The sequence below is a fragment of the Micromys minutus genome (genome assembly GCF_963924665.1).
Source record: "Micromys minutus genome assembly, chromosome: 26".
In the NCBI taxonomy this organism is placed as follows: Eukaryota; Metazoa; Chordata; class Mammalia; order Rodentia; family Muridae; genus Micromys; species Micromys minutus.
Window position 1 is genome coordinate 33,584,988 of NC_137961.1, and position 16,072 is coordinate 33,601,059.

At 40.2% G+C, this 16,072-nt stretch overlaps 1 protein-coding gene across 3 annotated transcripts in view; it reads left to right on the top strand.

Moving 5' to 3' along the window:
- Positions 1-4,240: 4,240 nt before the first annotated feature.
- Positions 4,241-16,072, top strand: part of MAP3K7 (mitogen-activated protein kinase kinase kinase 7) — a 54,711-nt gene continuing 42,879 nt past the window's right edge. For all 3 annotated transcript variants that reach the window (XR_013975559.1, XM_080938536.1, XM_080938537.1), the window contains exons 1-2: positions 4,241-4,492; positions 15,679-15,789. Coding sequence is in view for 2 of the 3 variants with exons in the window: in XM_080938536.1 (XP_080794662.1) it covers positions 4,373-4,492; positions 15,679-15,789 (231 nt within the window). In the remaining variant the exon portion in view is untranslated. The remainder of the gene's footprint in view (positions 4,493-15,678; positions 15,790-16,072) is intronic.

Sequence of the window (16,072 nt, forward strand, 5' to 3'; positions counted from 1 at the left end):
AAGTGTTAGCTAAAATTCTGAAAACAATCATTAATGTCCTGATAATAGAAAATTTTAGTGAGCAATCTATTAAACCAGGCTAAGTAGTATTAGTATTTGGAAAGAAAGTCTAGTTTAACTTTGGAAACTCAAGGAAGAGAGTCTCCTAAACTGGTTACTGGATGCTAGGCGAGGACACATTTTTAAAACTCTCAAGTGGATTAAAAGCAAACCTCCACATCAATTTTCTCTGCTTATTAAGTCTCCTCCCAATGATGTGTTAGGAAATAATCAGTCAGCTTCTCTATGTGAAATAAACTAACACAGTATTTATTAGGGATTATACTCATTCACTTCCTGCAAAGTGTTTACTGCACTTCAGGTACTATTCTGAATCCTGATCAGGTGTTCTAGTCTTCCCTTTTGTTGTTGTGATACAATAGTTGGATCAAAAGCAATTTAGGGGAGGAAAGAGTTTTTATTTAGCCTAGACTTCTGGGTCACAATGCATCATTGAGGAAGTCAGGGCAGGAGTCCAGATAAGAAACAGAAATGCTGCTTCTGGTTAGCTCTGGTATCTTGCTCATACCTAACTAGCTTTCCCACACAGCTCAGGACCACCTGCCTAAGCAGTGGCACTACCCACAGCAGGCCTGGCTCTCCTCTATCAATCAAGACAATTTGAAGAAGGCACTTACTCAATGGAGACACTTTCCAGGTGATTATAGACTGTCCAGTTGACAGCTAATGCTAAGGACAGTAAGGTTCAGAAGACTGGGACAAAAAATAAACCAAGAACAAAATAATCAAAGATGGCAGATAGCTAACTATGTAGAAATAAAATAATGAATAGGAGGTGAAAGGGTAGGGGAGTGAGGAAATACTGCATCATTATCTCTGAAGTAGCAATTGAGCTCCAAGTGGTAAGACAGACTTGATAGCACATAAGAACAGAAATATCTCTCTCTCTCTCTCTCTCTCTCTCTCTCTCATACAAACACACACACATATACACACAAACACACACATACACACACACACACACCAAGCGAAAACCAGACCTAACATTTGAGGGATCCGGAGCAAGAATATAAGCAGAGGTCAACATACTAAATGTCTACACATTATACATTCCAAATCAAGATAACAAACTGTTTAAAGAAATATATTACATGTATTCCACCCTACCTTAATAACATTGTCTTCAACAGAATATGGTGGTCTGAGCAAAGTTAGTCTCTAACCCTTTATCCTCTTTCAGACTATACCCCAAGGAGCTTTACACATCCCCATATTCAAGTACCCCAGACTGTTCATTCCTCTTCAACCACTAAGCTAGTCAGCAGTTAAGTTGTTCTGTGACTACAGATTCTCCTAGTCTCCTAGGAGTGCTAGATTCTCAGCCCTGCTTCGATACCCACTGTTTCCCTACTCATAAGGACCTGACCTCTGTGGTCACACCAGTGTGAAGAGAATAGACTCTTTGGAGACTGGCTTCAGGAAGGAAGCTTTAATGGGAGGAACAAAAGCTATTTAAACCTTCAGGGTGTAAGTAGGAGCTATGGGGGTGAGTGTACATCCTTGGTCAGGATCAAGGTGCAGAAAATGCCTCATTTGCATGAGGAGGAATTGCAGGTGCTGCTGGACATGACCTTATAAGAGAAGAGGAAATTTAACTGGGTTCCTCAATCTCCTCTGGTGAGGTAAAGGTGGGGGCACAGGGCTACGTGCACAGAGGTAAGATTTCTGGAGTCTGGAAACACCTCAACAGCCCCACTCTTGTTCTAGGCCTGCTCCCTGCAGCCCCCAGCCCCACAGTGGATGACCGTCTCCTCTATTATTACAGTCCAAGGAAGGAGAGTAAACTAATAATTATCTCATGGCTAATTAGGCTCATGTATCAGTCACTCATAATTTTTTTTCATAATCTATTGAGGTTAGTATTAGGTAGGCAAATTAAAGTTGAGAATTTAATTTATTCAAGAGATTGTGGCAGAATTGGAATAAGAGATTATAACAGAATTTTAAATCTGTGCTTTTAAGAGAGAAGATATACATCCTAACAGCAATTAGTTAGCACATTTCTTCAAAACATAGGCAAACTAAAAATGTCCCAGAGAAAATAAAATAACTAGAAAACCAGAATAGCTTTTGCCTAATAATCCTAACTTCGATTTAAGTGCATGATGAAAGAATCTCATGAATATTTACAACTAGAAAAAAGAAACGGCAGACAAATGCATAACCACCTAACACTATGCCCTGTCAATTCCCAGATTCTTAGTTCTAAAGGCCCACTTTTCCTCATCTCAAAATCATAAACCAGGTCAGAGTCTCACGAGAAACTAACCTGTGAATTAGCAGATTCTAATATCTTAATCCCAAATACCAACCATATCCACCCAGCCAACCAAGGAAGTTTGATCCGGGGGTGTTCACCAGCCTCATAGTGAGTTACCACTCTGATATTCAAGCTTAGGTGTTAACATTACATCTTTTGGTAGATACAAATGGCCAACAGGTAAATATTTAGAACACATGAGAAATCATTGTCATAACAGCGATACCAAAGGCCAAGACCCTGGGTAAAATTGCCTAGAAAATGTGTGCAGTAAGAAAGAACTATTCTTTGCCATCCATCTAACAAATTGTTAACTATGACTTACAAAATGAGAATGGCAACCCACAGTAGCTTCCTGTCAAACACAATGATCTACTTGCAACACCAAGCATGTCTAATTTACTTTCACTTGCATTATCTTAGGTTGTTCTATAAGAAAGCTCCCCAATAGTAAAATTGGGATCCCCACTCTCTCCCTTACTTTCCATATGTTAGTAAAGTTAGGACTTGACATTCTCAAGAGTGTATCCTTGGCCAGTAAATGTAACTCCAATGGTTTTGCTAATCAACTAAAACTCAACACCTCGCTTAAATTAAAAAGTGATGGTCATACAATATAAATAATACTCGACTCGCCAAGCTATTGATGAATACTTTATAAACATACAACTCTAGCATTAAAGACAGGAAAGGGAAGTTTATGGGACTATAAAAGGGAAAGGAGTTGAAACTCCTCGCCAGGTTAAAATAAATAAGTAATACCAGTACAACTAATGCTTGCCACGAAGATTGCCAACACAAAGGTAATATTCCTTCATATAAAGATATCTGAAGTTAAACTAGCAGTGAATCTTTAAGGTTCAAGCCTCTATGCCCTTCGTCCGTCCCTAGATATTAGACTATTAACTTTGTTTCCAATTAAATTATCTTAACTCAAGCAACCCTGGAATGTGGGGTTTTACCATATCAATTGTAATCTTGTTGGGTAGCCCAGAGGAACCACCTATGATCTCTAAACCCCTCAACAGCATACAGTCCTTCAAAGACAATGCCTTCAAAGGTCCCCGAAATGCTGTTCATAAACATTGTAAGGACAATGAAGTGTGACTCTTCTTCCAGCTTTGCTCCATCCTGGCTCCCCTTAAAATTTGTTTCCTTGGTGTGTCCAGTTTTACAGGCAGGTACGTTTCTCAAAACAAACTCTTGGGGCTGTTGTGGACGACAGTCGCGGGAACTAGAAAAAGCGAGGAAATTTGCACTGCCTTATAAACGCTATCGGTGTTACACCAACTTCTATCGGCGAGCACCCACACCCCATGGTGTCACTCCGGGTGGCGCGCACTAACTACTTCTTCCGAATCCCCCACAAGCTCAGGAATTCGCTTCATGTAACACAGTGCGTGGAAACGTTCTGCAAAGCTAAAAACGTGGACAGCTCACGGGTGAACCTGAACATGAAGATGCGCCCACAGAGCACAACCCAAGCCCTACCCTGCCTGTCTGCAGACCGCTCAGCACAGAGGAGGGGAAGGCATGACACGGCTCAGAAGAAATAGGCCAAAAGCTACGGGTTTTATCTTTCCCGCTGCATCGTGCGGGACCAACCGAACGGCCCTCGGTCTCGTTCCGCGCCAGTTCCGATCGCGCATTTTCATTACGTCACGGCGCCAGGTATCGCGGTATCGTCCTGCAGCGGGGGCCTTTCCACAAAAGTCTCGCGAAGCCTGTTCCTCAGGCCCACGGCTCCACTCTCGCCCTCTTCCACTCCACCCGGAACCTGGCTTTTCTCCCTCTCTCCAAGTCACAGAGCTCCCCGCTCCCGTCCCTCAGGCGCGCCTCCTCCCTCCCAGTTCCGAGTTCAAACCGGAACCGGAAGTGTGGTGGGCGGGGCCCGGCGACGGAAAGCGCCGAGGAGCCAAAGCCGGGACTCGGCGGTGGCCCGGGTCGGTCCCGCGCCACCGAGCGCCGGGCGGCGGGGCTGCTGGGCTCCGGGCTGAAGGGCGGTGTGCGGGCCGGCGGGCGGGCGCGGCCCCCCGGGCGCCGCAGGGGATCATGTCGACAGCATCCGCCGCCTCGTCCTCCTCCTCGTCTTCTGCCAGTGAGATGATCGAAGCGCCATCGCAGGTCCTTAACTTCGAGGAGATCGACTACAAGGAGATCGAGGTGGAAGAGGTGAGCGAGGCCGAGCCCTGCTGCCCCCGCGCTGCCTCGGATCCCGGGCGGGAGGTGGCTTCCCGATGAGCTTCGTGGCTGAGTTTGAATCTGTGATTCTCTGATTCATATGTGGTCAGCAGTTCAATTATCTGTAAATAGATTGAACAAAGTTTGGTGGCTGCGGGGTTTCAGCTCGCTGGTAGTGGTGTGTGTGTGTGTGTGTGTGTGTGTGTTTTCTAGCGCAGTGTGTGACACGAAAGGATGCTCGGGACAAGCTGGCAAAGAGAGCGTCTCACGGTACTTTCTTTGGTCCCTGAAGGTAGTTCTGTCTTCTATTGGGCTAATGTAGATGAATTGCACTTTTTAGTAACTTAAGTCTGTTATGAAAACATGTTTCAAGTAGTATATTCTGAAGAGGCAAGTAGGGATTATGGTGACAGTCAGAATATAACACTACACCAGAAATCGCTGTTAGGAAAACCCAATAAATTACATCTTAAGTTGGAAGAGTGTCTTCAGTACATCACCTATTTTCAGATTCTCAGGGGGTCAGTGACTTCTAACAGTTTTAGTATTTACAGAAGAAAAAACTGTATGCATATATTCAAAATGCAGTTTAGAACTCGTTAAAGCTTGGTTAGAAATGCTTTTATACAGTTACTATCAATTTAATCATTTTTTAAAGCACTTTGCATTTTCTGTACCATAACTTGGGGTTTTTTGAAATCTAGACTGAGTGGTTTTTTCTTCATCTTTAAAGTACTATATAGTGAGGTGTTAAAAGTTGCAAGCTAATTAACAGTCAGTAAATAATCTTTAACTTAGAGAACTACTAAGTCATATCTTTTTAATCACAGAAACTAACCTGAGATTGGTGTGTTCACCGAGAACATAATTGTCTTATAAGAAGTATGCTGGTAAGAGGAAGGTTTGAGACAGAGGAAAGTTCAGAGTCCGATAGGCAGAATGCTGTGTGACTTGGCTTCCTACTATCTGTGTGTTCATGTCTTTAACTGTAAGATGGGAGAACTTCTTACTTTATCAGTGTGACAAATCCAATTAAGCAGTGTGTGCAGAAAGTCCAAAGTAGTGACATATTGTTAGGAAGCCACGTTGCAATGTTCCATCATTCCGGACAGGAAGGGTCTGGAACCTTTAAGGTCATATGCTAAAAGAAGGCCTGTTTTTGAATGGGAGGACATTTTATATACCCTCCCCCCATTGAAGCTAAGATAAATCCCTTTTTTCAGAAGCGTCTAGTTGATCCAGCTTTCATGGATAACATTCTTTTTTAAGACTAAATCTTCAGTGAGTCAGTATATAAGAATTGCAGTTTTTAAATAAGCATTTACGTGTACTCTGTGAATTGCTGTCCTTGTAGACTACAAACTGTTATATAATAATAACTTGTACTTCATGGTTTACCACATGTTTCCATGAACTTACTATGTTTGATTTTTCGCAACCTTAGTTTTGCACACTTTTTTGAAGCTTTCACAGCCTTGCCTCATTGGAGCCTGCATGTTGCTAAGGAAGACAATAATCAATTTGATGCTCTCTTACAAAGCTGGTGCATTTTTGGAATTTGTTTTGTCTTAGAACCTGGTTTATTTTTATAGTCTCAATTTAATTCAGGCCTTTCTGATGTCAAAACCATTACATAATTTCCATTATAGTCTTTGTGTGAATATATTAAACAGATTATAGAGTTGGCGGTTCATCATAGGCATCCAAGAGCTATTTCAACTACATTCCACCTCTAGTATAAATCATAAGTAGGAAAACAGAAAGATGACCCAACACAAAAACTATCCTCCGTGCTTTCAGTGTTTTATATGGACAAGTATATCACCTTTTAAATTAAGAAAGTAATGGCTTGGTGTGTAACTCAGTGTTGGAGTTCTTCCCCTACATGCTTGAGGCTCTGGCTTCAATCCTAGCACCACAGAAAGCAAAACAGTAAGTTTATTTATTTCTCAAACAAACAATAGTATAATGAAATCAGCATTACACAGAGGTAATTGGAAGCTGTGGGGAAAACATCTAGCTACAGACAGATGTGACAGCAGATGCTCTTCATCTTTGCAGTTAGTACTGTGCTCTTCACTTTCATGTCAAATTATATCAGCTTTCTGCCTGAGAAGTCTTCATGGGAAAGTCAGGAGGTAGACCAGATGCCTTGAAGATAGGATAGTTAAAAAAAAGAAAAAGTGTACTCGTATTTAGAAAATCAGACACTATTGGTTATGTCAGAATATATTTAGGCAGGTCATTCATTTTGGAGACCTGTGATTTCTCTCTTAAATTGATAGATGAGACAAAAATCATTAGAAATGTATTCCTTCTATGTTGTTCTCCACAAGTTCAGACATTCTTAGACAGTAGTTATAATCTCCGAGGAAATACAGTTGGGTAGACAGACTTATGATATCCCATTTTACAGATACTGACAACTGGTCTTGGAGTTTGGTTTGCCAAAAGCCTCTTGTCTCAGTCGGTGATAGAGGTCAGACTTGAACTTTCTCACTCATGAGTCCTTTGTTTTTTTGTTTTTGTTTTTGGTAAATTTACAGTGTCACTGTAGTAAGTTGTCCATAATGGAACCTAATTCTAGGAATGAAGATTCAAAATACTCATTTCCTACATAGAAGTTGGTCCTGCACATTTAACATTTTCTTCTCTGTATAGTAAGCTGAGGCTCAATGGAAGAATCCTAAGATTACATACTCTCTCAGACTCACAATGTTAAATCTGTAGATCTGGTATAGATCAAGCATATAAGTCATAATGGTAACAGCAGTTCCAATAAGTGGAGACAGGATTGAAGCTATGTGCTGAGTAAATTCATTCTCATTGGTTCAAGATACCACTAGTGGATACTTGTCTTTGCACATGTTCTTCTGCCTTATGTGCTCTTCCCCAAAGCATCATGTGACTGGTTCCTTCTCGACATTCAAGTCCCACCACAAATGTCCCTTCTTAAGAGAAGCTTTTCCCAAGGAACTTGGGACGATGTATTTCTATTGTAACTTCGTGGCACCTAACTCTGATTGAATTGTGTCCCCATCTCAGACAGATGTAAAGTATTTTGTTTACATTTCTAATCAAAATGCATAGCACCTAAAAGTTCTCTAAATATTTGTTGAACCAGTAAATAAAGTTATCACATCATAATTATGAGAATTAGATGCACATCTGATTTTCTAATATGTGGTAAGCCACGGGTTATTTTACATAATTAGACTAAGCTGGAGTTTACACTGTAAATGAGATCTGACTCTTCCACTCTTGATTCCTTCTGTTCCATTATATTTAACAAATAGTTTTGTTTGGCAAGAGTAAAAGATACTGTAAAGAGCCAGGTGCTAACGTCATTGTGGGCTGTCATTTAATTCATAGACTGTGGGGTTTTTTTTTTCTATTTTTTTTAACTTTATTTTAAAAAACAAAGATAAATGTACAGATTTTTAAGCATTTTTGCATAAAAGTATACAAACACATCTTAAATAAGGTTGTAATTAAGTATTACCTATACATACACATATGTATATATGTAACAATAATATAGGAAAAGAGGTTATTAATTTGAGATAGGAGAGAAACTGGGAGGGGCTGTAGGAAAAAAAGGGGGGATGTGATACAGTTCTATTTTAATTAAAATATATTCTTTTTTTCCCCTTTTTTCTTGATCTTCACACAGTCTGTAGGTTGTTTCTGGGATGTTCAGGGCTTTCTGGGGTTAGTATCCCATAATCAGTGACTGCATGTTATGTCTGTTCTTTTGTGACTGGGTTATCTCACTCAGGATGATATTCTCAAGATGCATTCATTTTCTTAAGAATTTGGTTAAGTCATTGTTTCTGATAGCTGAGTAGTACTCCATTGTGTAAATGTACCACAATTTTTGTATCCATTCATCTACTGAAGGACATCTGGGTTCTTTCCAGCTTCTGGCTATTATAAATAGAGCCGCTATGAATATTGTGGTGCATGTGTCTTTGTTGTATGTTGGAGTATCTCTGGGGTAAATGCCCAGAAGTGGAATAGCTGGGTCTTCAGGTAGTACTCTGTCCATTTTTCTGAGGAACCGCCAGACTGATTTCCAGAGTGGTTGTATCAGTTTACAACCCCACCAACAGTGGAGAAGTGTTCCTCTTTCTCCACATCCTCGCCAGCATCTGCTGTCATCTGAGTTTTGGATCTTGGCCAATCTGACTGGTGTGAGGTGGAATCTCAGGGTTGTTTTGATTTGCATTTCCCTGATGGCTAAGGATGTTGAGCACTTTCTTAGATATTTCTCAGCCATTCGATATTCCTCAATTGAGAAATTTTTGTTTAAGTCTGTACCCCATTTTTTAATAGGGTTGTTTGATTCTCTGGTATCTCGCTTTTTGAGTTCTTTATATACCTTGGATATTAGGCCTCTATCTGATGTGGGGTTGGTAAAGATCTTTTCCCACTCTGTTGGCTGCCGTTTTGTTTTCATGAGAGTGTCTTTAGCCTTAGAGAAACTTTGCAATCTCATTAAGTCCCAATTGTCAGTCTTTGACCTTAGAGCTCGAGCTATTGGTGTTCTGTTTAAGAAATTTTCTCCTGTGCCTATGTGTTCTAAGGTTTTCACTACTTTCTCATCTAATAGTTTCAGTGTATCTGGTTTAATGTGGAGATCTTTGATCCACTTACACTTGAGCTTTGTACAAGGAGATAAGAAAGGGTCTATTTTCATTCTTTTGCATGCTGAGTGCCAGTTGGACCAGCACCATTTGTTGAATAGGCTGTCCTTTTTCCATTGAATGTTTACAGCTCCTTTGTCAAACATCAGGTGACCATATCCGTGAGGTCATTTCTGGATCATAGACTATGTTTATGAGGATTACTTTGTAAAGGAGTCCCAGAACGTTGACCACAACTAAGCATATTGGCGTGTGCAAATACTCGTACATGTCTGCTTATGCTTTGTTGAAGAGGCACAGAAAAGGTTTTGTTTTTAAAGCTATAATATACTAGATGGGACTGTGTGGAAAGAGGTTTAACAGTGACTATAAACTATGAAGAGGGCCTGAATAAACGAGTCTATGGATTTGTTAGTTGTGGATATCCAAACATCATCAGTAAGTTCTCTGTGGAAGTGGTGGCCACCGATCTCAATCGACATCTGGAATGGCCACAACAAAGGATGACTACAGAGACTGTTGGTGTGTCACACGCATGTAGGTTAACACCCTGTCTGACATAGCATTCAAAGGAAAGGCTAGGTGAGTGGCTCAGGGGTGGCAGTGGTTGTTTTTACAAACGATAAAATATGACCAGGAACAGCTTCAGGAGGAATTTATTTTGGATTCCAGTTTTAGAGAGTTAGATGTCGGTGGTGAGGACATTTTATGGAAGGCTTTAAAAGACTAGTAAAGCAAAGACCAGAAGCTTCACTCATGTGTTATCAAGTCTGCCTTGTCAGCAGTTCTACTCTGACAGTTTATTAATAGATATTGAAGCTCTGAATAGTTGAGACGCCACCTCCTAACTAATGACTTTAGGATCTATGATTTTCTGTCATGTTCCAAATGTCTACAGTGGCAGCATAGTTGGAGGTCCGTTCACACAGTACAGAGAACACTAAATCAACAGTCATAGTACTGAGCTAAATAATTAATTGGAGACAATTAACATGAATCATTTAATAGTTAAATTAAGAGTACCCTTGGTACTGCTGTTTCCATATGTTTAGTTGCTGGTTTTTAAAATCTTATTTGCATGAAGGAAAGGAGTAATATTTAACTATGTGCATGTTAGCATCTGTGTAAGTGCACCTGTACACACATTTATGGAATTCAGAAGTCGGATAACCTTGAGTGCCATCAACCCTCTTGCTGGCTTGAAACACACCAAATAGACTAGCCTAGCTGACCAGTGACCCTCAGGGATCTGCCCATCTCTGCCTCCCCAGTGCTGGAGAAATGTGTTCCATTACACCAAATGTTTTATGTTTAGCTTCGAACTTGAGTCCTCATGCTTGTGGAGCAGACATGTTACAATTTGAACTAGCAATGAGTAACAAAGTATGACTTTATTATTTTGAAATTGTCTCTGTCAGTTTATCATTGTATCTCAAGAGTTGCTGTTTCTGCCCCTCTTTGGGTTGCTATCTGCAGTTTGCAATATTGTTTTACCCTTCTAACAGTGGGCATAATTTTCTTTTGTTTTTGGTTTGGTTTCATAGTCTAAAACAGGCTAGTTTCTCATGAAGATATGACATAGTCTCAATTGATACAAAAAATTTGCAATAAAGCTATTGGCATTGTTTAAAAAAAAAAACTTTTTAAAAAGTTTTCTTTATTTATTCTATGTATGTGAGTTCAGACACACCAGAAGAGAGCATCAGATCCCATTACAGATGGTTGTGAGCCACCATGTGGTAGCAGGGAATTGAACTCAGGACCTCTGGAAGAGCAGCCAGTGCTCTTAACCACTGAGCCATCTCTCCAGCCATAAAAAAGAACTTTTTGTTTTTAATTCTTACAGTTGTGAAAATTACCTCCATCAGGAAAGTGTCGTTTTACGTTATGAGCCTGAGGGATAGAGACCAGGTGGACTTTCTGTTATTTTATAAAGTCTGAGTGCTTTGCGTCCATTTATGACTGTTGCCCACAGAGATGAGAAGAGGGCATCAGTTCCGGAGACTGGAGTTCTTAGATGGTTGTGAGTCTATGTAGAGGTGCAAGGAATGAAGCCTAAGTTCTTTGAAAAAGCAGCCATTCCTGTTAACTGCTGAGCCACCTCTCCATCCCTTAGAAGTAGACTTTCTTAGCCAATGAGTCCTGTAATGGCAATTGTCTACATGGTTTGGTCATCTCATAGCAATGAAATAAACCCATTCTATTTTGTACATAATGTGAGATGTGTGACCCGTTATAGAATATGTGAAGATACAGTGTGTTAATACAGTGAAAGATTCAGTTAACACCTGAACTTAACTTACAGTTCTTTACCAGCATCTGGTTATGGCACAAGTTGTAATAAACTTTCTCCAAATAAAGTTTCTCCAGATGTGAGGATCGGATTAATTAGAAAAATAACAAAATTTGTAAATCTTAATAAGGTCAAAGGAAATGTGATCCGCTAAAAGTAAGGGTAATGGACTTAGTGTTGAAATATGTATTTATTTGCCCACAAGCACACACATTTTCACCACAAAACACATGAAGAAATTAGGAAACAACTGTCAGGAGTCAGTTCTTGCCTTTTATTTGAGGATGTCAGTTTCTTTTTCTATTGCTGTGTTGCATACTTCTAGGCAGTTAGTTACCTTCTTTCTGCTTCCTACCTCACTGTAGGACGTGCTGGGGTTACAGTATATACATGCCACTGCACCCTGCTTTTTGTGTGGGTTCCAAGATTGAACTTGTGCTGGCCAGAGAGATGACTCATTGGGTAAAAAGCACTAGCCATGTAAGCTTCAAGTTGGCACTTGACATTTAGTGGTTGATAACTTGATTAATGCCTTAGTTACTTTCTATTGCTATGAAGAGCCACCCTGATCAAGGAACTTCTAAGAGTGTATTGGGGGATTGCTCACAGTTTCAGAGGGTAAGACCATGCCCATCATGGTGGGGAACATGGCAGCAGGCAGACAAGGAAGAGTGCTGAAGTAGTAGCTAAGAGATTACAATCATAAATTGGAGGCAAAGAGAGACTTTCAAAACCTCATCCCACCACCACCCCCAGTGACACTCCTCCCACAAGGCCACAACTTCTAACCCTTCTTAAAACGGTTCTACCTCTTAGGGAACAAGCATTCAAATCCATGAGCCTGTAGGGACCATCCTTATGCAAACCCGCACATCCCAACCCCCTGCTCCCGTAGACTATAGTTATATTATAATGCAAAACACACTTAACCAGCTTCAAAAGTCCTCAGAGTCTTTCTGTCTCAACACTGTTTAAAAGTCCAGAATGTCTTCTGATACTCAAGGCATTCTCTTAACTATAACTCCCTGCTCGAAAAGCAAATTCCAACGTACAGTGGCACAGAATATATATATTACCACTTCAGAAGGGAGGAAAGTGAGGAAGTCTGTAACAAAACAACACTGAAACCCAGCAGGGCAAACTTTAAATTCTTTTTTTTTTTAATAAAAATCTATTTATTATGTAAGTACGCTGTATCTGTCCTCAGACACACCAGAAGAGGGCATCAGATCTCATTACAGATGGTTGTGAGCCACCATGTGGTTGCTGGGATTTGAACTTGGGACCTCTGGAAGAGCAGTCATTGCTTTTAATCACTGAGCCATCTCTCCAACCCCCAAACTTTAAATTCTGTAGCTCCTTGTTTAATGTCAAAGGTCTCTTGATCTCCAGTGTTTCTGATTTTCTTGACTACTATCCACCCTCCCTCCCTGTCCTCAGCTGTCTTCTCCCTGTTTGCATCCTCTCCTTAGCAGTCAGCCATTCCACAGCTCCAGCATCCCCATCATAATATAAGCTTCACACAATGGCTTTTCTGGGCCTCCATTGCAGGGACTCCTGCCACACAGCTGATGTTCTGGCTTTCCTTAATTCAGAGGATGATCCCACAATCTCTTTACTCCCATATTGTTTCTGGCTGAAGCTGCCAAGTTCTGCTCCCTGTTTGGGATGGAACCTGGCCCCCTCCAGGAATTACATTTGCATAAGCTTTGATTTGTTAATGTTTTGCTTTGTTGAATTTGCTTTTCTTAATATTACCAGTATTTCTTAGGCATTTCCTTTTTACTGCTGGTTGAGTTACCTGCATGGAGTCTTTCCCTGAGGGTACCACTCTCTTAATTCCTTTTCTACTCAGGCTAGCCACTCCTCATCTCTTTCAGAACAAACCAAACCTTTTATTTCCTAGTTCTCCCTGTTCCCACGGACGGCATTTTATATTTCTTTTGCCCTGCTTGCTTGTTTCATTGTAGATCTGCATAAGAGTGGTCTGGTAACCATACAGCTGAGGCAACACTAGACAGTCTTGTAATCCTGTTGAATGTGATGCTTTAAAAAATAGATGGTAGAGAGTCAGAGTCTTTCTTCTTCCAACTGGCTTTCCAACCGGCTTTCTCCGGTTTGACTGTCAATTTATCTAAAGACCATTCATTTCTGTTGTAAAAACACAGCAGGCAGATATACTAGATACTTGAGGAATGTTTCAGGGTGAAAGAAATGCAGAAATTCAGCTGCACTTTGCGTACCGGTCTGTTTGAGCAGCTGTGAATCCTTTTCAGGTATCCACCCTCCCCGAAGCAGCCTCCTCCCTGTGGTCAGACACTTATCTTGTTCCTTTTGCAAGATTTTTTCTGAATCATTGTCATGTTCAACTGGGGCCAAAGTAGCCTGGGGTAAAGCGTCCTCTATGAGTTGTTTATCGGTGTTCTTAGGCCTCTGTACGGTCTGTTTCTAGCACACTGAAGCTGTCTGCCCCTGCCAGTCTAAGGGGAGAGTGTGAGTGGGGGAGCTTGAACTCCCTTACCATTCATCTCCAAGCCTGTTAGGGAGAGACTGCTAGGGTCTTTAATGTATTTCGAGTGCTTGCCTTTGGCATTCTTAAGTATTTTTTTAAAAAGGGTTAGAAAAAAGAAATCTAACTACTCCTGTATAGCCTTGGGTTTCTTCTGTGCCTTATTTTCATCTCACGAAAAGTCAGTTCTTACATAGTTTACTTTTAACAGCTAATATTTGACTCCTAATAATACCATATAAAAAAGAGAAGTCTTTATGATCTAAAGAAATATCTCTTTAAGCACTGACTCTATGCTTTTAAACTAACTCCTGTAAAACGATGGCAGTTATTTCTGTCAGACATCTCAGCAACTTTGACAACTTGCCTTTCTGTGTTATCATTTAGGGCCTGTTAACTTCACTGTGTATATGAAGTAATTTATGACTCAATTGAGAATGGAGATCTCTTGATGCCATGGGTTCTCAGATGGAAATGTGACCATATTTATTTCAGATTATTTTGTGAAATTGATTTCTCATAGTAAGAGTTTATCGTATATTTATTTAGTTCTCCTAGCTTTAAGTTAAAAGCTCACAAAGTGAGTCGTCATTTCGTCACTAGGTGGCACCTGTGGATCACTGATGGTCACACAGACTGAGTGTGACAGGTACAGAATCCACAAATACAAATACCATTGAGATGGACATTCTTTAGAATGCTAAGTACTAGTTACCCTGATTAATGCGTGGGCACATGATTGAAATGTATTGAACTGTTTTATAATCATTCATTCATAGTTAATATTGTCAATAGGTAGACTGATCTGTGTGTATCATCTAGGTTTGATTATTATGACCATGAAGTTGAAACCTTGTAGGACCTGTTTGCTGCAATTTCCTGTGAAGAAAATGAGTGCTTTGGCTCCTTATATTAATTCAAACCCAACTTAATGTTTTATGTTTATGGAAGTGCCTGATTTCTATAAACCCCCTATAAGTACACTTATCTCCATAGATAAGAAGGGAAATAACTTAGGAACGATATTGATACTCACTAAGGAAAATGTAAACATCTCTGCTTTACTGCCAAGAAAAAAGCTCAGATGTTAATTTGCCTAACAGAGCAGGGCACCTAGCAGTAAGGATGAATACAAAGACAGACACATTCAAACTCAAGCCAATTCCCCAGTCTTCTTAAAGTAGCTGGATGCTGAGTATAAATCACCAGTGTTGGTTTCTTGTTGAGGCTTAGAGAACAAGATGGTCTTTGAGTGGTCAAGACTAGGAAATGGAAAAAGTCTCCAAAAGAGCCAGGCTTACTTGGGACTTTGTATATAAACAGCCTTGTCACCTTTAAGCTGAGTATAGACCATAGCAGGTGTTAATAATTCTAAGCTGTAGGTCCCAGATCCTGCCTTCGAATACTTTCTTACTGTGTAATGTAATTGCAAACCTATGACTGCTTATTTTTAAAATGGACAAGGATTACTTGGTGTTAAGCTCTGAAAACCACACCAAACTGTGCCCATCTTATGGTGAACTTTGAATATTTTGTTTTTGCTTTAAAACGAAGAGGTTTATTTCAAAGATTAAAACTGCATTTTATCCTCAGTTTAATGAAAAATTCATTCTTAGCAAAATGAAATAATGGTGTTTAAACCTTTAATGAAACTAAAAAACTGCCTATGTCATAATGAACTAGGTCTGCTTCTGATTTTTTGGAGTTTTCTGATTGTTTGTTAACTCAGGTTGTCGGAAGAGGAGCTTTTGGAGTCGTTTGCAAAGCTAAGTGGAGAGCCAAAGATGTGGCTATTAAACAGATAGAAAGTGAATCTGAGAGGAAGGCCTTCATTGTGGAGGTAAGCTGAGAAGTCATTTCTATCCAGGCGTTCTTCACCAGAGACACTCTGATCCTAAGAGTAGAAAGCACAGCATTTCTCAGTTTCATTTTCTGTGTGCATGGATGTCAGCAGTTTGACTGAACTGAACGTAGTGCCCTCATAGCAATGCTTTTCATTTTTTGCTTTAAATTCTGGTTAAAGTTGTTAGGGGAAGATGTATTTACATGAATCGCTCCAGGGTTCAAGTACACTCATCCACGGACTCCAAATCTATTCCAAGGTATCATGTCTTAATTTTAAA